This window comes from Erythrolamprus reginae, chromosome Z (assembly GCF_031021105.1).
Source record: "Erythrolamprus reginae isolate rEryReg1 chromosome Z, rEryReg1.hap1, whole genome shotgun sequence".
Lineage (NCBI taxonomy): Eukaryota > Metazoa > Chordata > Lepidosauria > Squamata > Dipsadidae > Erythrolamprus > Erythrolamprus reginae.
Window position 1 is genome coordinate 93,167,089 of NC_091963.1, and position 22,460 is coordinate 93,189,548.

The following is a 22,460-nucleotide window of genomic DNA, read 5'->3' on the forward strand; positions in this document are numbered from 1 at the left end:
TACAGTAATTGAATGGCGGTTGTGCTTCCATCAGTTAGCAATCGCTCCATTTATTAAGAGATCTTTATGAAGTGTGTCTGAGCTCGCTCCGCTTTCTCAGTTCGGAGATGTTGGTTCACTTTCACTTTAATATGCTCTCTGGATTTTGTGTGGTTTTTAAACTCGTTTGTAAATTTGTTCGTTCCAGTCCATTGCAATTGTTCTAATCGCTGCGCGATTGCATGTTTGTTTTAAAGCAAAATTGGAAGGTAAATGTAGCTGGAATTTCTCTTGCAATATACTGTACTCTCTATTCAGGTTTGGTCTCAGGCAAGTTAAAACGGCAGCAGTTTCCGTAAAATATTGAAGACTCATATTTCTCTTGCCAGGCATGGGGATAATTACCATCTTCCCCTTTTTGTTATGTTTTCGGCGTTACTGTATGATGGATTAGGTTGAATGTGTATGATTGTATAGTTAGGGATTTTACTATGTTATTAATGGTTTTTTTAATTGACTTAATTTTTCTACTATTGGATTTGTAATGTATTGTATCACTGTTATGTTGTGAGCCGCCCCAAGTCTTCGGAGAGGGGCAGCATACAAATCTAATAAACTATAACTATAGTTACCTCAAAATCATTAATGTTCCTTAATACCCTTTTTAGAGTCCGAGATGGGCCAAAATAAATTGGCCCACCAAGTTATGTAAGGATCTCAGAATAATCCTCTGGATGTTCCCACCACCATTAGTTTAAAATGATCACATTAGAATTACCGGTTCTACAGGACTTGCACTCACAGGCCTGAATAAATATAATTTAGCTTTTTTTCCCTGCCTGTCATTTGGAAGCCCATTTGGTGCAAGTGAGAAAACCAGGCTGTCTTTCCCTCCTAATTCCAAATGCTATTAGGAATGTGGATATAGTCTCCCCAGGGAATTATATTAGATGGAGTAACTGGTAGGCTTTTGCTTACCACCATACAGGAAGCATAGAAGCAACAAGGGGGATGAGAGCCCTGCATCTTAATTTCCAAAGTTGGGCTGAAGGCAGTGACTCCAAAAAGGAGGATGAGGTTTACTCAAATGTCAAGAGGTTCATCTTGAATGCAGTCTGTCAAAATTATCCCTCATAATTTTTAATAGATTCTTTCCAGAATACTTAATCCAAGGGAAACCTTTCTTTATTTGATCTGGTATTAAGTTCCTGAAGTTATATGGTAGTATATATCAGACCCTAAATATGATTACTGATATTTTTATGCCATGTTTTTGAATTTGTACCAATACTGAATAGTCTCAGAAATTTGTTGATAACTTTGATGGAATTTTGAGCTGCCAAAGAAATTATATTTGAGAAAGCAATTAATTCCTTATTATCTTTGTATACCGTAAAAGAAGCCCCTGCTTCAAGGAGATTTCTTTCTAAAATTTCCATCTGGAGCCTGCAATCAGTATTTCACTATCTGCACAACTACATGTTACATATATGGCAATAGGGTGTAAGCATCTCCAAAAGAGCAAGGGAAATGTCTTTCACATTGGGCTCAGGAAATCTTTGGACCTACACAAGTGGTATAAAGAATAATAAATGTGCCTCACTATATAAGTGTTGCTATCCCAGCATGAAGATGTATTTTATATGGATACATGTTTGTTTTTATTAGAAGTTTCTTTTGCAATCCGTATTACTTTACCCATTATTTTAAAGATCAAAGAACAAATTTTCACAAAGGCAAAACTAATGTGCATTTTTAATGCTAATGTGAATTTTTATTTTTATTTTTCATCCAAAGACCATAGTGCTTAATCTAAGCAATAAACAATATCATAATATCAGTATTGTTTAAATTATCGATCATGCAACTTCTCATAAAACATACAAAGCCAATAGAAGAAAATTTCACCTTTTATGAAATATAAGAAAGCTCTCATCAGAGCCAAAAAGAAGGTAATTGATTGAAGTAATTGAAGATCTACCTAGTAATTTAAAGGTTTCCCCCCATCAGCCCAAGAGAAGTTGCAAATCTGAGGTCTTCCATTTAGAGATCATTCAGTTTACACACATATTTTATTAAATAAGCAATACACAGCACAAGCAGTTTGTTCTCAGCTCCTCAATCTGCCTAATTAGGAAACTTCTCATTTCAATTCCTTGCAATATTAACTATTTCCTACAAAATCACTGAAAAGCTATACTTGTGTACATCCCATTACTTTTTATATGGTTTATGAGCATTCCTTTTATCTTGTATGAAAAAAATGAAAGGAACATCTGAGATTCAAATCAAAAAGTGTAAACCATTTAGGATCAAATCCTTACAGTATTTATTTGAGGACATGGGCAAATTCCCCATATATTCTTATGTCCTATGTTTTGATTAAATTGAGACATGGGAAGTTATTTTCCTTAAATATCATTCATCCATATTTTTTTTCTTTTACATGTTAAGCAAAATTTTCTATCATTTATTTAATGAGTCTATCAGTATGTAATTAAGCTGGAGAGTTGTTAAAATATTGCTCTTTTTAAGGACTTCAAACTGGTCTAACACCTAGGTAGAGAAATCAGGAATACTGCTGGTAAGAGAAGTATTTACTCCTATAAAACACAGCCGGCTGGTAAAAGTCTACAAAAATATTTTTTAAATATTCAGATTGGTCTTGATCATCTACCCTTCAAATAGCTTGAGCAGTCACTATCTATAAACTGTGCAGTATAAACAGCTACACCTTTAGTATTTTTATTCACATAAACAATTGTTCTGCTTCTAACAAGGAAATAACCAGAAAATAATGGAATTGTGAATTTTCATGCAATCTTCCTAATGAGGATGACATAGTTTTCAGATGTTGGTGTCTTGCAAGGCACACAACATTAAATATGGGATAAAAGTATTGCTTAATCAGAAGAGAAATAAATTAGAGCCTACCTTGACTGCTAACACTACTTATATTTCTGGAGCATAATCACTGCTTTTCTCCTATGTATAATCTATTATAAAAGATACTCCAATGCCTGAGCAGTAGGATAATAGAGATGGTAGGAATTAGAAGGTACTGAAAAATAAAAATGAAGCCATCTTGGATCTGCTTAGGACAGAAGGGAGCTAGAAGTTGCTGGTGCCAGTTGCTGTTAGGTTTTTTAATGCACAAGTGAAAAAGGTTTAATGTGGATTCCCATACCAATCACCCTGATTCAGCTCCAGCAAGTCAGCAACAACCAGATTAATGTTACATTTATGTTTCTGCAACAGGTAGAGATTAAGGTGCCTGTCATAGAATCCCATTTCATGTAGGTGAGCCAGAAATGAAGTCATGTGATTCTCACTGGTTACAGAAAGAGCCTGAAAGGATGAAAAGTACAGAAATATCAACATAAGGAGGAAACACATAAATGCAAAGTTGCATAAAGCAAACATTTATGTACATCTCAGCAGCAGTGGGCTACTAGCTGGAATGCTAAATTGCGCTCACCGCCCCGGCTTGTAAGTGCCTTTGGGGCCAGAGCGATTTTACTTTACTTTACGAGTCTATGGAGAGGGGCGGCATACAAATCTAATAAATAAAAAAAAATACTTCTGCACCTGTGGAGGTAGCAAAATTGCACATGAAGCTGCAGGTGCGCCCATGTTTTTTGTTTCCGTGCATGCCGAAACACGGGCGCACCTGCGGCTCCATGCACAATTTATCTAGCACCACAGGTGCAGAAATCGCACTGCCCCGCAAGCACTTATGAGCCGTGTCGGTGAGCGCAATTTAGCGTTCCGGCTAGTAGCCCACCACTGTATCTCAGGTACTCTAACCATTCTCCAATTACAGTTATCCCAATAAAATTTAAATTGGAATAATTTCTACTATGCTCAGTATTATTTTCCTTATTTGTAATAATTCACTGTATCACCCAATTCTCAAGCTTATCTTTTCATTCACAAAAACTAGCAACCTATTTTTTTTAGATTGCTGTATCCTTATCTGCAAGGATTAATTGTGAAACCACAAAATGTACACACTCCTGATCTTGCTCTTCCATATTTATTTTTAAAAAATTATAAGACTAGGTACTTTAAACAATATGACTTGGTAGCATGCAGCACGAATAATTAAAAAGAATAAAAACCCATCATAATCAAAAATGTAAATATAACAGTAACCAAATATATAAATATAAAAAGATGACCAAGCACATAGCAAAACAACCAAAAAGGGGTTCTCACTTAAATGGCATCAAATGCATCAGGGAATAGCCAGGTCTTAATAAATATAAAGACCTGGGTCTGTTGCATGGGGAGGGGGGAATTATTCCAAAGAGCAGAGGCAGCCATGGGTCTCATAAGGTGACAAGATGATCTATTTACCTGATCCATGGAAGCCTGCCCAACAAACAATGCCTTGTAAGCTGAGGCAGCCAATGATAAAGCTCCTTTCACCAGGCCACCAGCAAGGCTATTTCCTGGGCTTTGTCTGCAAATCAAATTGGAGTTTTTTAAAGTGTGTTTTTTAGTGTGTTTTATGAAATGAATAATTATGAATGTTTTAAATTATTTTAGGATTTTTAGGGTTTTTAATTATATTAATTGACTTAGATGTATTACTATGTTTTTATATATCTTGTGAACCGCCTCAAGTCCTTGGAAAGGGGCGGCATACAAATCCAATAAATAAATAAATAAATAAATAAATAATAAATAAAATATACAAATATAGGAAAAGGGCTTTTTCCATTATCAGATTACTGATTTACCCAGCACAGTATAACCTACTCCAACTACCAATAGTTTCCAATCCAATGACCCAATATCTTCAGTGAGCATGCCAGAAACTAAAATTAACATTTCTGCATTCAAAGAGTCGTAAGTGATAGTGAATTTGTTCTTTTAATCCTTGTGTGCCCAATCACACTTGGCCAATAAAATTCTATTCTATTCTGTTCTGTTCTATTCTATTCATCTGCTCTAGTTTCTTGGTGGCTTTCTGCTGTTGTTTTAAAAAGTCTCAATTGATTTGTTCAACTATAAGATTAAATAATCATTTCTGAAAAAGGAAGAAACAAAAGTCTAATTGACACATCAAAAATCTCACTAAAATTTGTTATACATATCATGATGAAATCTGTTTGATTTTTTTTTACCTAGAGGATTCGGGATACATTGATGGGTTATTTGTATTTTCTGGATATGGAACCTCAGAATCATTTCTCTGTAATTCTACAAGAAAGTAAAAATAAAAGTCCATGAGAGCAAGAATAGAGAAAAGAATCAATTTTTCTGCTGCAGAAGGAATAGCAGGGTGTCCAGGGGGAAAGCATTTTGAAATTCCCTGATATTTCCAACATTTCCCTGTAACTTGCGATTTAGTTAAGGTGTGGTCGTAGATGATGTCATACGAAATGGCTAAGCCGTGGAGAAATATCGGTAGCTGAGGAAGCAAGTTGTTGCCACAGTTATGCTCGTTTTTGCTTGACTCTGCCAGGCAGCATGATCCTTTTTTTAACATTTCCCCCTGGTTTTTAAACATTTTAATACAGTTTGTTTCTTCCCCCGATTTATTCCATTTTTACTGATAATTCCCTGATTTTCCTATTTTCCAGGTTTGCTGGAAACCCTGAATGGAGAATATTCCTACAAACAAAATTTATAAAATTTACTGGATTTACTTAGTAAAACAACAATATGTACATACTTATGAGTCTGCAGAGAAGGGCAGCATAGAAATCCAACCAAATAAATAAAATAAATACATACATATATTTCAAATATACATAAATCTGTGGAGAGCAGCAGTCTATAAAGTGAAGGACTTCAGTTAGAAACTCCTGCTTAATGTCTATCATGTAAAACATTGCAATACAATACCTTCCCACATTTGGACAGGAGCCATCAGGGCTTCTTCTGCAGTGGGAACTTCTTTTGCTTCTTGAGAACTCTCAGAAAGAGCCCGAAAACTATGAGAGAAAAACAAACAGATATTTATAATACGGTAACAAAAGCTCTATAGATTGAAAATTGGGGATACTGGTCTTTGCTACACATTCAGGTAGTTCTGTTATAATAATATGTCATTTGGATTTGTGTGTACATTTTGGCTTGGTATATACATTTAGAAATCAACACTTCTCTTTGAGAGGCTACTTATAATTATAGTAAATTCTGAAATATTAAGGTTCTAGATTAGTCTTGGTTTAGTTGGTACCTTATTAGTTGCGGTTCCCCATTCTGAGGGGCCAGTGACACTTCATCAAGGGAATGAGAGGTAATCAGCATATCACTGGTGCTATTTACTGTTGTGTGGCTTTCTTCGGGATTTTCTAGAGCAATAGTAACATTTTCTAAATTTGACTCCGAGAGTGCCGAACTGTACAGTGATTCGCTCAGAGGACGACTAGTATCAAAACATTTTGGAAGGGCAATGACACAATCTTCAGAAAGAGAAGATGCCTGACTGCTGTATTCTTCCAGAATATCACTATCAGCTTCTTCATTTGATTTTTCATCTTGCACTGGGAGGTTTTCTAGAAGACAGGAAGTAAAATTTCAGTATAAATATCAACATTGCAGTCCTTTCCACAATGCCTTCATCATTCTATTTTGTAGGTATACCTAAGTCACAGGCCTCATCTACTAAAACCTTATTCCTCACCATTCAAATCATAGGTAGTTCTTAATCACCTGCATTTCAAATATGTACCTTGGACAAGAACATAAGCTATGGATGTGTGTACCATCAAATCTGCTTTTGACCTCTGTTTATTGCCTGAACAAAGTTTTTCAGAAGTCGTTTGCTATTGTTCCTTCTAATGGTTGAAAGAGAGCTACTGGCCCAATGTCACCAGCTGGCTTCATGCCTAAAATGAGCTTATGACTCCTGGTCTCCTGGTTTTCAGCCTGATGCCTTAATTACTACACCAAACTTTCATAGATGATGAGTAATTTAGTGAAGCCTTTAACAGTAAATCTCATTATTATGTTACTCTGTTCATCTGATCCACTTTGGGAACTTCCTCATTAAGCAGAGATGTTACTTACATTCAATTCATTAACTCTTCAGAAAATCAAAGATTAACCATCAAACCTTACCAGTTTCATAAATTGGTACTTTGCCCTGTAATCCCTCTGATGCAGATACAGGGTCAATGGAATCATTCTTTTCTGGGCTGCAGTGGGCAATGTCAGATTGTGTTTGCAGAGAATCTAAATCAACAATGACAAAAAAGAGGAAATAATCAATGACTCGGAGGTATTTTCTGAAAATGGCAGATTTTTAATGAAATATTTGAAAGCATTCACCATGGAAAAGCTTCTTTTTTTGTGGGGGCTGATGGTCAGGTGCAGCATCTAAGGTGAGAGAACGAATGACTGTTTCACATACAAACTGGGTTCCACTCAGGTCTTCGTCTCCTTCTTCTTGGTTTCCTGAATTTTCAGCCTTCCATTTGCTGACTTGACCATCTGTAAAATGAGATTAAATATTCTTGGCAGTATTTACCAAAAATGCCAAAACAGAGAAAGCTATCCTAGATACTGTGTTTGCATTTAATCTCTGGTAGTCATTTTTATCTAATTCATTTTACTGAATGAATGTAAGTACTTCAATCAGTGAGATGTTGAGGTGGCAAAGTGATTAGAGTACAGCACTGCAGGCTACTTTAGCTGACTGCTAGCTGCAGTTCAAATCCCACCAGCTCAAGGTTGACTCAGCCTTCCATCCTTCCAGGGTGGGTAAAATGAGGACACAGATTATTGGAGGCAATATGCTGATTCTGTAAACTTCTTAGAGAGGGCTGTAAAAGCACTATGAAGTGGTATATGTTTAAGTACTATTGCTATACATCAAGAGGAAATCTGATACCATTCAAGCTACTGGATTGCAAGAACAGGGATTTTACAAAACATCAATTTTCAAGAGCCGGATTTGAAGAAGAACTTGCATATTGTAGCTTTTATACAAAAATTAGAAATATTTAAATTTCTAAGTCTATAGAATTTAGATTTTACAGTATTTGAATATAGGCCTAGTAAGAAAGATCTATGTTGAGCCAAGTAAATTCTGATTATCAAGGGATGAAGGATATCTTGCAGCAGGGGCTATATTGAAAGAAAAAAAGCTGAAGATACAAAATGCAAAACTAGATAAATTTGTTGAAAGCAGTATAGATTATCTTGGTTTATAATGCAGTTTTGACTAAGTGCACACAATCTGGCAACCATTTGTCAGTATCACTAAAACTATCTGGTAAACTTTCCTAATTCTAAAGTTAGCAGCTTTGTAGCAAAATAGATAATCAATAATAAAGCCAATTAAATTGGTCATTCAGTTCTTAGTTGAGACTTCTGGCTTCTACCTGATAAGAAAACCCAGTAGAACAGGGAATTCTTAGGGTCACCAAAGTACTTCTAATTGCTTACCAGACACTAATTTGTATTTGATTCTCTCTTAAAAAAAAAAAAATTCTTTATTAAATTTACAGAAAGCAAAAGTAGCAAGGTTGCTTAACGATAGGTCAACATTCATTTAAATATAAATCAGTACATTAATTACCTATACCATAACAATATCATAATATTAGGAAATCTTCAGGAAAAGGGAAAGAGAAATAAAAAGAAAAAAAAGAGTGAGGAGAAAGAAAACAGAGGATAGGAGAAATAGGTAAAGAGAAAGTAGAGTAGAAAAAAAAGGAGAATAGATAGGGGGAGGAGAGGAACCAGCAAAAGGCTGGTGAATCATTTCCATACGACGTTAAAACCAAGTGTATCACTGGTACATTATTCCATTTCTTAATGCAGCTGAGAATTTCTGTTAGATTTGTTTAGGCTTAAGTGTATGAATTCTTCCAATGTTACATATGAGATAAATCTTTTACAATGTGTTAGTTACGGTATCGTTTTAAGATTTATCGTTCGTTAATAAATTATTTTGTTGGATTATCTTCGTTTTGAATTATTTGTGATTTTTTTTCCTTAGCCAATCAATGATTCTCTCATTATCTTCTTGTTTTTGATCTAAGACAGTTGTTTTTGGCAGAGAAGTACAGTCATGGATTTTGTATGGACTTGGACCTTGTATGGAATCTGGAAAAGGAAGATACCACAAGGAAGAAACATAACTCTTTTCTTTTTTTTTGTATTTCTGAAAACTATGTTTATAGAGTCTTTCCATTGCCTCATCTGTAGTAAAGAAAAGTGATGGATTGGTCAGCAGATAAAAACTAAACATACCTGAAAACAAATAGAAAGAAATAAAGATTTCTAATAGATGAGATAAATGCATCGGCAGATAATTAGCTGAGCATCACAGATCACATGGAACTGAAAAGTTCACAAATTCATCTTGTTAAGTTCAACTGTCATTTATAGTCAGGGATAATGTGGTAAATACATATGTTGGCCTAGAGCTGTGATGGTGAACCTATGACACGCATGCCACAGGTGGTACACAGAGCCTTATCAGAGGGCACGCAAAACTTTGCCATGTTTCGGCTCCAATGCGCATGTGTGCACTGGTCAGCTGATTTTAGCCTTGGGAAAGGCCATTTCATCCTCAGAGGAAATAAAAATCCCCCAACAGATGAACTGAAAGTTCAGAAAAACACACTTCTGGTTTGCCATTTTGCTGATTTTTGCACAGGGAAGCTTCCTGAAGCCCTGGAGTGCAAAAAACAGCATTATGGGCAAACCAGAAGTGAGTTTTCTGAACTTCCAGTTTGCCTGTTGTGCTATATTTTGTACTCTAGAGCTTCAAGGAAACTTCAGGAAGCTTCCCTGAATTCTCCGGAGCACAAAAAACAGCACAACAGCAAACTGGAAGTGTGTTTTCCTGAACTTCCAGTTTGCCTGTTTAGGCATTTTTTTTACCTACCAGGCTTCAGAAAGGTCTGTGTGCATGCGTGGGGGGGAGGGAAGGGGTGTGGGCAAGTGCATGCATACTAGCACACCCACACCCTTTTGGCACGTGAATCAAAATAGGTTTGCCATCACTGGCAGTGTTCCCTCTAATTTTTTTTCGGGGTGGGCAGAAAAGTATAGTGTCTGAGCGGCAGTCCCCTTGAGACTGAGCAGCATAGAAGTATATATATATATATACATACAGTAATACCTCATGATACGAACTTAATTGGTGCAAGGAGGAGGTTCGTAAGATGAAAGGTTCGTAAGACGAAACATTGTTTCCCATAGGAAACAATGTAAAGTCAATTAATCCGTGCAACCAAAAAAACCCCCGCAAAAAAAACGGCTTTCGGCGACTGCTGGGAAGCCGCGCTGCTGTTTTAAAAGGTGACAGCCGGCCTGGGGGGCTTCCCAGGGTGCTGGAAAGCCCCCCAGGCCGGCTGCGACCTTTTAAAACAGCCGCGCCGCTTCCCAGCTGTCTCCTGAAGCCGAACGCCAAAGCCGAACTTCCGCGTTCGGCTTCGGGAGACCGCTGGGAAGCGGCGCGGCTGTTTTAAAAGGTGACAGCCGGGCTGGGGGGCTTCCCAGCAACCTCCCGAACCGAACCCGGGGTTCAGAAAAATTTTGCCTCTTCTTACGAACTTTGTTCGAGTTACGAACCGGCGTTCGGGAGGCTTCTGGGAAGCCCTGCCGCCCGGCTGTCACCTTTTAAAACAGCCGCGCGGCTTCCCAGCAGTCTCCGAACGCCGGTTCGTAACTTGAAAAAAGTTCGTAAGAAGAGGCAAAATTTTTCTGAACCCCGGGTTCGTATCACGAGTTGTTCGTAAGATGAGGGGTTCGTATCTTGAGGTACCACTGTATGTATGTATGTATGTATGTATATATATAAAATAAATAAATAAATAAAAAATCCCTTCTTTTTTATTAAAAGAAATTAATAATAAAACAAAACCAAAATCTATTACTATTAAAACTAAAACAACCAAAAAATCCGAAAACGTAACTATTAATAAAAACAGGTGAGGGCTGGGGGTTTTTTTCCTCTGTTATTATTTAAGTGCTTTTACCATATGCTTTAAATCAAGAGTCGTTTCTCTCTCTGTTTCTCTCTTTCCTGTCATTCTGTCTCAATCGTTTTCTCATTTCTCTTTTATTCTCCCCTTTATTCTATCATTTCTCTCTCTCTTCCTTCCACTCTTCTCTCTCTCTTGCTTTCTCTGTCTCTCTCTCTCTTGCTTTCTTCCTCTCTCTCTCTCTCTCTCGCTTCCTCTCTCCTCTCTCTCTTTTCCCTTCCTTTCCTTCTCTCTTCCTTCCACTTTTTTTCTTTCTCTCTCTCTCTTCCTTCCTTCCCCCCTTCCCCTACCTCTCCCTCTTTCTCCCTCCCTCCCTTCCTCTCTCCCTCTCGTTCACTTTTCTCTCCGTTCCTTCCCTCCTTCTCTCCACTTCTCTTTCCCTCCCTCTCTTTTCCTTCTTTCTCTCCACTTTTCCGGCGGGCAGCCGGCTTTGCTGACCGGCACCAGGCTCAAACCCGCTGCCTGGGAAAGCCCTATGCCGGCCAGCAAAGCCGGCTTTCCGGGAAAGCAGTGTGCTTTTCAAACGCGCTGCTTTCCTGCACCTCTTTCTGGGGCGGGGAATGTGGCCACCTTCCCCCCGCAGCACCAGTCTCAAGCCCTGTGCCGGCCAGCAAAGCCGGCTTTCCAGGAAAGCAGCATGCTTTTCAAACATGCTGCTTTCCTGGACCTCTTTCCTGGGCAGGGGGGAAGGCGGCCACCTTCTCCCCGTGGCACCAGGCTCAAGCCCTGTGCCGGCCAGCAAAGGAAGCTGCCCGGGAAAGCCTTGCGCTGGTCAGCAAAGCTGGCTTTCATGGCCGGCACAGGGCTTGAGCCTGGTGCTGCGGGAGGAAGGTGGCCGCCTCCCCCTCCACCCAGGAAAGAGGTGCAGGAAAGCAGTGCGTTTGAAAAGTGCGCTGCTTTGCCGGAAAGACAGCTTTGCTGGCCGGCACAGGGTTTTCCTGGACAACCGGACGGACCACATTTAGATCGCTTCCTCCCCCCCCACACAGACGCTTGGTTTGCCGCGGCTCCTGGTCCTCGCCCCCCCATGGACGCTTGGAGGCCAAGCGGTGGGCCGCGCCTCTTGGCCTCTTGCCGCGGCTTTCGGTCCTCACCCCCCCCCCATGGACGCTTAGAGGAGAGGCCCGGCAGCGAGCTGCGCTGCCAGACCCGGGGCCCCCAGACGATTTTCTTACCTTATCCGGCCCGCAGCTAAACAACCGTTTGGCTGCCAGGGGGTGGGGAGGAGAAAATCCGGGATTTAAGGGGCGGGGAAGAAAGCGGGCCTGCAATTGGCCCCTTTCTTTCCCGCATTTCCTTAAGGAACTGTTGCTGCCCTATGTTTGTAGAGCAGCAACAATTCTCATTTCAAATTCCAGCACGGAGGTCGGTCCTCCGCGCTGAATTTGAAATTCCCGGGCTGAGAGGTAAAAACCTCTGCGTCATATCAAAGATAGCAAATGCTGACCCAACTATATTTATCTTGAGGAAACTACTAAGGATGAAACTAAGCCTTACAAATTAAAATCTCATTACAGTTCCAACGTGTGAGAAACCTCAGAATCTTTCACAATAGGCAAATAGCACATTGCTTGCTTAATAGAGCAGGCAAAACAGAGTAATTTCAAGAAGCAGCAGCAGCTCCAGAGGATTCCAGTAGCTCGCAAGGAATATCCTATGGAAAAGGTATAGGCCTTGCAAATTAGACATACTGTATTGAGAAAGCAGGATGAGAATGTATTTTCCACAACTTACCAACAGGAGTATTACGAGGGACTTGCTCCAATTCCTGCACTATGTTAATGTCTAACAATTCAAAGGATAGCAAATCCTAATGGTAAGAAAACAAAAGTGAACAATTTAACAACAGAGAAAACTTATGGAATATATTTTTTTTTCTCTGAACCCATTTTGAATTTTGGTCTGTACCAGACATTTCACCTGGGCTGTGAGAAGATCAAGTGATGGGATGTAAAACTCTCTAGCATTGAGGATTCTTTTCATCTTTGATGAAGCAACTCGGTTGGCCAAACTTACTTCCCCCTTAAATTCTGAAGCATTTTCCTATGGAAAAAAGAAGTAATACTGAAGGATGCTCCAAGGTAATTTTGAGACAAACTATTTTACACAGGCACTTCATGTTATTGTTGATACTGCAATACATTTTCCATACTACCTTGATCTCTATATGTTCATTTTATTATTCTGTGTTACATAAAAAAAGAATGAATCTATTTAAAATACTTGGTATAGAGAATCTGGAATTCTTTTTTGTTCAATGCTTCTTCAGCTAAACAAAAATGCAAAATAAACTTGCAAAGTTTAATTCTTCAATATCTGTTAGTATTGTTTTTTAAAATAAGTGACACTACTACACTTTCTTCCACTGTTCAGAAGTTAAAAATTATTTTACTTAAAAAATAATACATCCCTTATTTTATTGAGATGAGAAATAGATTGAACAACTATCTTGCAATTAGTTAAAGATGAAGTTAATGCGATATAGATTAGGATATTTTCAGGATCCTATTTTTGCTTGGGAAACTATCTCATGAAGACTAATCCATTGGTCCTGGTAAGATTTGTAAGGGCCCTACAAAAGTTTTGGACGACAACTCTCATAATATTCAATCCATATAGACTGATCAGTAGACTTTCTATGGTATCTGATCAAGATATCTTTTTCTCAGTTATATCTGAAAATATTAGGGGTACAAATTGTTAAAACAAATTAACTAACAGCCAAAAGGATTAGTTGATTGATTCTAGGAATGTAAATTATTTGAATCAGAAGAGAATATTCAAATTAAAGAAGAGAGGCCAATAATACAGATGTAAGGGGGGGGGGGGAAGGAGAGAGAGTGAGAGAGCAGAGATGTAATAGAATGAGAAAATGGGAGAGGTGAAAAGAATATTGACAGAAAATAACCAGTCTTAAATAGACCCATGTACATGAGGGCCGTACCTCTTCTTTATAAAGAGACCTACTACTCTGGCAAAAGCTAGGCATCAATCTGCCATGGTCAGGTAGATTGGAAATTGTGGTAGAGGAGTCAACCACAATACTGCACCATATTCGGGGTCCAAATGGTTCCCCTTTATGTGATAACCTCCAGTGGGAAGAGTAGGTTCCTTCTGTTGCTGGGGCTTCGAATTCCACCGAGACAAACCCATCTTCTCCAGGAAGTAGGAAAGGCACAACTACATCTTTTTTTCCTGAAGACTTCATAGTAATGTTTCCCCACATGAATTTTAGCTGAAATATGAAGAGAAGGGAAAGTTATTTTTTGGTAACACCAAAACATGCAAGTTTCTCATACTGGTCATGCATGAATGTTTTTAGCCCTTGTATTCTATAAGACTTTCATTAAGTAAATGTTGGTAAACAGAGACTAAAACTTCCATTCTGAGCTGAGCTTAATTCTGTGGCTCTCAGGCACTATGCAACACAAAGAAAAAATACTGTGAAGAGGATCCTGAATTTAAGTATCTGGGATTGTGACATAAAATCCTATCTTTCAAGAATCTCTAGGGCTGCAGAGAAAATGTTACTAGATAATCTTAGAGACAAATTGTGATGAAATAGACTAATAACACTTGAGAGACAAATCACAATTCATTGAATATATACAGTTCTGAGATCTGGGCATCTCTGATTAATTAAAATGAATCCTTCAGTTCCCATTTACTTAGCAACCAGGGTAGCATAGAACCACAGTTTCTGCTTTTAACAGTGCAGCCAAAACTCCAAAGCAGGTGGCTGGGAGTTTAAAATAAATCTTGGTATAAATAAGCAAGTTACATTACTCAGATCCATTATTTACTGGAATAGTAGAAAACAAAATATTAGCACAACGTATCCTAAAACATGCAACAAGTACTACTGCATTTTACAAAGTACCGTCCCAATATTGATGCAGAAAGAGCTAAAGGAGATGAGTAAAGGGAGCAGACTCAGTGCCAAAGCTAAATTTTAGCATGCACTTTTACAAATTAAACACCAAAAAACACCTTGGTATCAGAGCTCCATGCCATATTGCCTGTGTTCCTCATACGCCAATGCTTCATGAAGATAATCTTTGGTGGGAGGCAAGTTCCATCGGGTAAATTCTCATCTACAAAGGCAGCACTCAATGTGGAAACAACTGGGCATCGCTGCAGAGAACTGTAAAACAGAGGAAATCAGAGACAATTCAGTAAAATTTCAACTGCAGGCTTATTAACCATTCTAAGTAGGTATTCTAAGAGCAGTAGCCTGATACACATAGCTATCTAGGAAACTGATCTAAAATGCATTAGAGATTATGAGCTTACATACTACTGAAACGTTCATTCCTGTAATCTTTAAACTGGGCAAAACAGACCATCGTAAGGCAACCATTTTTGAACCAAGATACTTCAACGGCTAACCTACAGAAGGCTAACCAAAATCTGGGACCCATTGTGATATTCAGAAGGAGACAAGACTAAGTTGTCCTCTGCCCTTTGTGTTTTATTTGGATTCACTAGCCAAGCTGGGTAGACTGATCCCCACCACTGGCTGCCAGAATGCAGTTAGTCATGGTAAAGCCGAACAGGATATAAAAGTTATTCCCACTTCCAGAGTTTTTGCTCTTGATCATTCTGTTTCTCTGTTAAGGAAGTATCTCTGAAATGATGATCTAATGAATCACAATTTATCTAATAGTCTTTTAAAACTATATTTTTAGAGAAGTTATGAAAATACTAGAAATGCACATATCATAATCTTGTCAGAATAGGAGCTCATAGTCTACTAAAAGCCAACATAAAATATGCAGTTTATGCTTTCTAAACATAACCCAGGTCCTGGCTTGCTTACAGAAATGTATTGGATTGTAGCATATCAGATTTTGTAGCTGCCAAACCAGTGTGGTCAAGAGCATGAACTGAGTTCCACAGATTAAACTTTTGATGCAATTTAAGTTGCTTCTTGTATCCTCGTATTCCAGCTTTACGTAGCTTCTTCTCTCCTCGTAAATGTTGCTTTTCTGCTTTCAGGAAATGCTTGTCCGTCTGCTTTTGGAATCTGAACAATTTGAAATAAGGTATTAATTTTGCTTCTCCCCTATTAAAAAAAATGTGGAGCTGGATGTCTCCTAAGTTAGGCAGACAATCCCTGGCTAGAGGACCACCAGCAATAAACAAGCATCCTTTTCATTACATCCAAATACTATTGTTGGTTGACATCTTTTCAGCAGTAAAGATCATTTAAGGAATCTGCAAGTTTCCCCCCCTAGGCTTAATACAAGAAAGTAAAACAAATACAGCCCCTCTGCTACTCTCAAATCAAAGCCTTGCCCTATCAAAAATTCTGGACTTTGTCCATTTCAGTAGGGCATCCACATCAATTATCTAGTTCTCCCTGAACCCCAGGGAATTCCTTTGTTGCTGCTTCTTTTCTACCTAGGATCAAGTCAGATTCTAATTTTGTCCAGTATTAAAATGGAGTATTTGCCATTTCAATAGAACTTATTTACCAGAGGTGAAAAACGGCAGGGAGACAAACCAAATGTTAAATTTTCTAGGTTGATATGAATGAAAGTTGCTATATCTTTGATTCCTCCATGAGCTTTCTTCACTGTACGTTATATTCATTATCATGAGCACTCTAAATATAAACAATTCAAGGGGATTCAACAATGGAAGCAAGGAACTTGCAGTTTGGTTGCTCACCTGACTTGCTCAGAAGCGAAAAGAGATGATGACAGCTGCTCAAGCTTCTGTGTGTCTGAAATATGCCAAGGGGGCCTCCTCAGTTTTAGAAAGACATGGTTAGGATCATGGAAATATAATCCAGCTTCACACAATTCACAAATGTTATATGTTGAACAAACACTGGGAAAAGAACAAAGGCAATGTGGTGAATTACTGATCTGTTCCCTCTATTAACTGTTTAAATTATCTATTAAAATACTTTCCCAGCTGTGCTAATATATTGAGATATATCAGTGCATTTAGAAGTACAATGGATGAAATTTTAGGGGAAGATATAAAAGCAGAATTATGAGCCAGTGAAGCTTCTGTAAGGAAAATAAAACCCTAGATTTATTTTTCTCAAAATGGTGATTGAAAAGCTGAATAGCAAGGGGATTTATAAGCTTAAAAAGTGTTAATAAAGTTATTTTTATTTGCAGAACACTTTGTGTGGACATATATTCTAGCTAGCAGGATCAAGGAAAAGAACCTTTTCTGCTATGGCCTCAGACTTTTAAGTTCCCATACTTCTGCCCTTCTTGAACTGTATAAAAACCTGGTTTTGTCAGTTGGTTTGAGGTTTTGTGGGAACATGCATGCCGGAGAAGACTGATGAGGTTAAAAAATATCATCCCTGTGATATCCATCTCCTTGGTTTAAAATTTGTACACAGTGTTCTAAATTTTAATTATTTAATTATTTTTGTATTTATCTCTTTATTATAGTCTGTAAACTGCCCAGGGTTGCTTTATCAATAAGAGGGGCAGCAAATCTCCTGTAAGCAAACAGTAACAGAATTAATAAGAAATCCGAAAGGGAAAAAAGGTTAGAATGGCTAATATTTCTGAAAGTGTTTAAAACTTTTTTTTCTTTTTAGAGAGCCATTAGGGTTGGGTAAATTCTGGTAGTTCCTGAAGGTGAAGCTGCAGTAAACAAATGTTATTGAGTTTCATATTATTGTCCTAATGTAAACAAAAATTTTATTGAAAGGAAGAATGTGAAAATCACTGATGTTCCTCTTCCAACTATTCAAGAAATATTGCTAATTTTATCTTTGATTCCATGAGATATTTTCACTTTGGCTATATAATGATTAGACCATTTTTGTTTAAATCATTTTTATATATCATAAACAACAGTCACTAGAAAACCTCAGAATACTGATTTCTAACCTCCTGGAAAACCATGGAAATTTGCATTTTAATCCCCTGGCCTGTGTCCTACCTGCACTGATACCGGATTCCTACTATGGGTTTTTGACAATTATTGCAGGAGAGTAGCCAGTCATAGGAATTGTGTTGCACCAATGAATTTTCAGGAGTTTGGTGTCTTGAAGTGTTCATGGACCTTGGAAGCTGGTTGCTAAGAAGCAGCTTGTCATTCAACTTCTGTTCCAGCATTTTAACAGTGTCTTGAACAACTTGCTCCCGGAACTGCAAAAGGAAATGCACAAGAAAAAGAAAAGCATCCTGAGCAAGCGTATATTGGTTTTTCGTTTCTTGCTCTGATCTCCTATTCCCAGAATCGATGCATGCACTCAGTTAGAATAGACAGGCAAGTAAGCTGGTTTGAAGAAAAACAGTACTGCATACAATGTACACTTTAATAATTTTGTGCATAATGAGCAACCACCTTTACATGCCTTCAGTTATCACATACTAACCATGAAGGATGAATGCATTGGTTTTTTCCTACCTCCTGACCACACTAAACTGACAAAACTCCCTTCTTAAATCAATTAGGAAATTTGGGTTTAGCCAATTTGGATCAAATATCAATCTGTGTATGAAGCTCTATCCATGATGAATACAGTGATCCCCCGGTTATTGCGTCCCCGACCATTGCGAACAGGCTAATTTGCGATTTTTCAACCCGGAAGTCAAAACACCATCTGCGCATGCGTGCCCTTTTTTATATGGGCACGCATGCGTAGATGGCGCCAGGCAGATCAGCTGCTGGGCGGCTTCCCTAGGTCTTCCCCCTCTTGGCGGGCATCAGCGAGGAGTTTCCCCACCGCCCACGCAAACTCCTTGCTGCTGCCGCTTCGCTCGGCCGCTTCCCAGCTGAGTACTCAGCTGGGAAGCGGCCCAAGCGACTGGCTTGTCCGCAGCCTGCCCAGGCCGTTCGCTCCCCCTCTTGCTGGCGGGAGGGCGAGAAGCCCTCCCCATCACCCGCTCGCCCGCCCTTCGCCCGGCCACCCGCCGTTCGCTCGCCGCTCGCCCGGCCACCCGGGTTCAGGGGGGTGCTGGCAAGCCGCCCATGCCGGCGGCAACGTTTTAAAACAGCCGCGCCGCTTTCCAATGAGTCCCGAAGACAAACGCGGAAGTTTGACGTTTGTCTTCGGGACTCATTGGAAAGCAGCGCGGCTGTTTTAAAACGTCGCCGCCGGCATGGGCGGCTTCCTAGCAGCCCCCCAAACCCGGGTTGGGGGTCCGGGGGGGTGCTGGCAAGCCTCCCATGCCGGCGGCGACATTTTAAAACAGCCGCGCCGCCCCCAATCTTCGGCTCCTCGCTAGCGGGCAGGCAGGCGGCGGACAAGCCGTTCGCTGGCGCTCGCTCTCGCCGCTTTCCAGCCCACCCCTGCATACAACCATACTCATTCATGTCACAGTCATGTCGATGGTTGCAGCATGGTGTTAGAACTCAACGGCCCCAGGACTGCTGGCAAAGGTGAGTTTTTAAAGCCTTCTGGAGGGCCAGGCAAGTGGGGGCAGTGCGAATCTCCGGGGGGAGTTGGTTCCAGAGAGTTGGAGCTGTCACAGAGAAGGCCCTTCCTCTAGGGCCTGCCAGATAACATTGCTTGGCTGATGGGACCTGGAGAAGGCCAACTCTGTGGGCTCTGATGGGTCACTGGTATACATGAGGCTGGAGACGGTCCCATAAGTAACCTGGTCCTAAGTCATGTAGGGCTTTATAGGTAACAACCAACACTTTGAATTGCATTTGGAGACCAATCAGTAGCCAATGCAGCGAATTCGCTTCAGGACTCAGCTGGAAAGCGGCGAGGAGCGCCAGCGAACGGCTTGTCCGCCGCCTGCCTGCCCGCTAGCGAGGAGCCGAAGATTGGGGGCGGCGCGGCTGTTTTAAAACGTCGCCGCCGGCATGGGGGGCTTGCCAGCACCCCCCGGACCCCCAACCCGGGTTTGGGGGGCTGCTAGGAAGCCCCCCATGCCGGCAGCGACGTTTTAAACAGCCGCCCCGCCCCCAATCTTTGGCTCCTCGCTAGTGCTGCGGAAGTAAAAGCACCATCTGCGCATGCGCAGATGGTGTTTTTACTTCCGCAGCGCTACTTCGCGAAAACCCGCTCGTTGCGGGGGGTCCTGGAACGGAACCCTCGCAACGATCAGGGGATCACTGTAATATCCTTTTGTTTACCTCTAAAGAAAGAGATACAGTAGTACCTCGTGATATGAACCCCCCGTGATACGTACATTTTGAGATATGAACCGGGGGTTCGGAAATTTTTTGCCTCTTCATACAAACTTTTTTCGACTTACGAACCCACCGCAGATCGCAAAAAGGCACTCTGCTGGGTGCCGCCGCCCGGCTGTCACCTTTTAATACAGCCGGGGGGCTTCTCGGCGTTCTCCCGAACCCGAACTTTTTGGGTTCAGGAGGCCGTGGAGAAGCGCTGCCGCCCGGCTGTCACCTTCTGAAACGTGGCCTCCAGGAAGGACGCCTTTGTGACGTCAAAGCTCCACCCATGGAATTCCCTATTGGGATTCCCCACCTCCGTTTCAGCCACCAGATCGGTCGAAAACGCCGCTGCCGATTGTAAAAACGGCGCTCCGCTGGGCACCGCCACCCGGCTGTAACTTTCTGAAACAGCCGGGCACTTCTCTGCGGCCTCCGGAACCCAAACCCGAACTTTTGCTGAACTTCTGGGTTCGGCGTTCAGGAGAACGCCAAGAAGCCCCCCGGCTGTTTTAAAAGGTGACAGCCGGGCAGCGGCGCCCAGCAGAGTGCCATTTTGCAATTCCCCCCCCTTGCATGCATTAATCGCTTTTACATTGTTTCCTATGGGAAACATTGTTTCGTGTTACGAACTTTTCGCCTTAACAAACCTCCTTCTGGAACCAATTAGGTTCGTAAGATGAGGTATTACTGTACTATTCTCCAACTTTGTTTGAATCACCCCCCATGCCTTTTCTGAAGGCCTCTTACATAACAAGACAAATATAAAAGAAACCACATTCACCTTTTCCAAGTAACTGGTAAACCATTTAGGAGGGGCTTCACTGAGGTGTTCACTCTAGAAAGATTAAAAAAAACACCACCACATTGCAGCAAAACTTAACATACAACTTCCTTGTACCTATTCATATTGAACTTGGCAAGACTGAGAAAATAAATAAATACACTCTTCAGACTTTATCATATTGTTTGGTATTTTTATTTAAAAAGGCCAGGCTTGCTGCTAGAAACAATGTCATTGATTCTGGCAGAACAGAATATATTCAGGGGGGAGCAAGGAAGAGAAGTGAATTTAATTAATAATTTGTAAGAAACAAATCTTTCAAACAAATCTGAAATGTGAAGAATGGTTATATACTTCAAAAACCAGAAAATATTTAGTCTTCCGCAAAAAAAAGCATACAGTCTACTCAATACTTATATTCCTCTCTGAATGCTTTGTCACAATTTTATAGAAATGAAATAAATTGTAAAGAGTAAGAACAACAATTAGCAATAAAATGTGGGAGAAATTAAGGCATTATTCAACTAATTGAATAATATCAGAGAACCCACATTTCCTCAGCATTCATACACTACAGACCTTGAATAAATATTTTTCTATTTTTGTAGAATTAGAAAAAAATTGGGATAATTATCAATAATTATCTCTACCTATGGATTTAAGATCAATACACTATCCAAAAGCCTATATATCTCAGGAGGATATCTACATAACAACTAATATATACATTATTTATGTTAGATCTTAAGATCTGAATCTAAAGATAAAGATTGATTAAAACAGAATGAAGCATTGCCACACAATGTAATGCAATTAAAATCAGAACCTTTGCAAGTTGATATAGAAAGACCCAAAAAGAAAAATACAGTGATCTCTCGATTAGCGCGGGGGTTACGTTCCAAGACCTCCCGCGCTAACCGATTTCCGCGTTATACTGGATGCGGAAGTAAAACCACCATCTGCGCATGTGCGCCATTTTTTTCATGGCCGCACATGCGCAGATGGTGGAGTTTGCGTGTGGGCGGCGGGGAAGACCAAGGGAAGATTCCTTCAGCCGCCCAACAGCTGATCTGCTCCGCAGCGCGGAAGCAGCGAGGAGCCGAAGATGGGGTAAAGGCAAAGGGGAAACCCCATCTTCGGCTCCTCGCTGCTGCCGCGCTGCGGAGCGGATCAGGTGTTGGGCGGCTGAAGGAACCTTCCCTTGGTCTTCCCGCCAGATCACTTGCCGCTTGCCAGTCCACGCCCCCCTGGATGAGCGGCCCCGCATGGCCCCAGCGTCGGACTCCGTTGCCGAACGCCGAAACCGGAAGGGGCGAGGTGGGGGAGAACGGGAGGCTCAGCATTCCGTCAGTCGCAGCGCTGGCTGTCAACTTTTCTTTTTAGCACTGGGGAGGCAAGTCAGCTCCTGCCCAGTTTTAAAAAGAAAAATTGACAGCCAGCGCTGCGGCTGACGGAATGCTGAGCCTCCCGTTCTCCCCCACCTCGCCCCTTCCGGTTTCGGCGGTTTCGCAGCGCTGGCTGTCAACTTTTCTTTTTAGCACTGGGGAGGCAAGTCAGCTCCTGCCCAGTTTTAAAAAGAAAAGTTGACAGCCAGCGATTGTTCCGCTGCCGCCAGCATGGCCTGGCTGGCA

At 40.6% G+C, this 22,460-nt stretch overlaps 1 protein-coding gene across 5 annotated transcripts in view; it reads right to left on the reverse strand.

The window, feature by feature from the left end:
- Positions 1-1,727: 1,727 nt before the first annotated feature.
- Positions 1,728-22,460, reverse strand: part of NBR1 (NBR1 autophagy cargo receptor) — a 36,612-nt gene continuing 15,879 nt past the window's right edge. For 4 of the 5 annotated variants that reach the window (XM_070727001.1, XM_070726997.1, XM_070727002.1 and 1 more), the window contains 15 exons: positions 20,830-20,883; positions 17,856-18,064; positions 16,611-16,772; positions 15,757-15,963; positions 14,928-15,081; positions 13,882-14,172; positions 12,858-12,980; positions 12,672-12,747; positions 7,267-7,428; positions 7,057-7,170; positions 6,173-6,491; positions 5,836-5,924; positions 5,112-5,187; positions 4,339-4,444; positions 1,728-3,327 (listed from right to left, as the gene is read on the reverse strand). In XM_070727001.1, coding sequence (XP_070583102.1) covers positions 3,148-3,327; positions 4,339-4,444; positions 5,112-5,187; positions 5,836-5,924; positions 6,173-6,491; positions 7,057-7,170; positions 7,267-7,428; positions 12,672-12,747; positions 12,858-12,980; positions 13,882-14,172; positions 14,928-15,081; positions 15,757-15,963; positions 16,611-16,772; positions 17,856-18,064; positions 20,830-20,883 — 2,322 coding nt within the window. In that variant the 3' untranslated portion in view covers positions 1,728-3,147. The remainder of the gene's footprint in view (positions 3,328-4,338; positions 4,445-5,111; positions 5,188-5,835; positions 5,925-6,172; positions 6,492-7,056; positions 7,171-7,266; positions 7,429-12,671; positions 12,748-12,857; positions 12,981-13,881; positions 14,173-14,927; positions 15,082-15,756; positions 15,964-16,610; positions 16,773-17,855; positions 18,065-20,829; positions 20,884-22,460) is intronic. The other variant, XM_070727000.1, reaches the window with a different exon arrangement.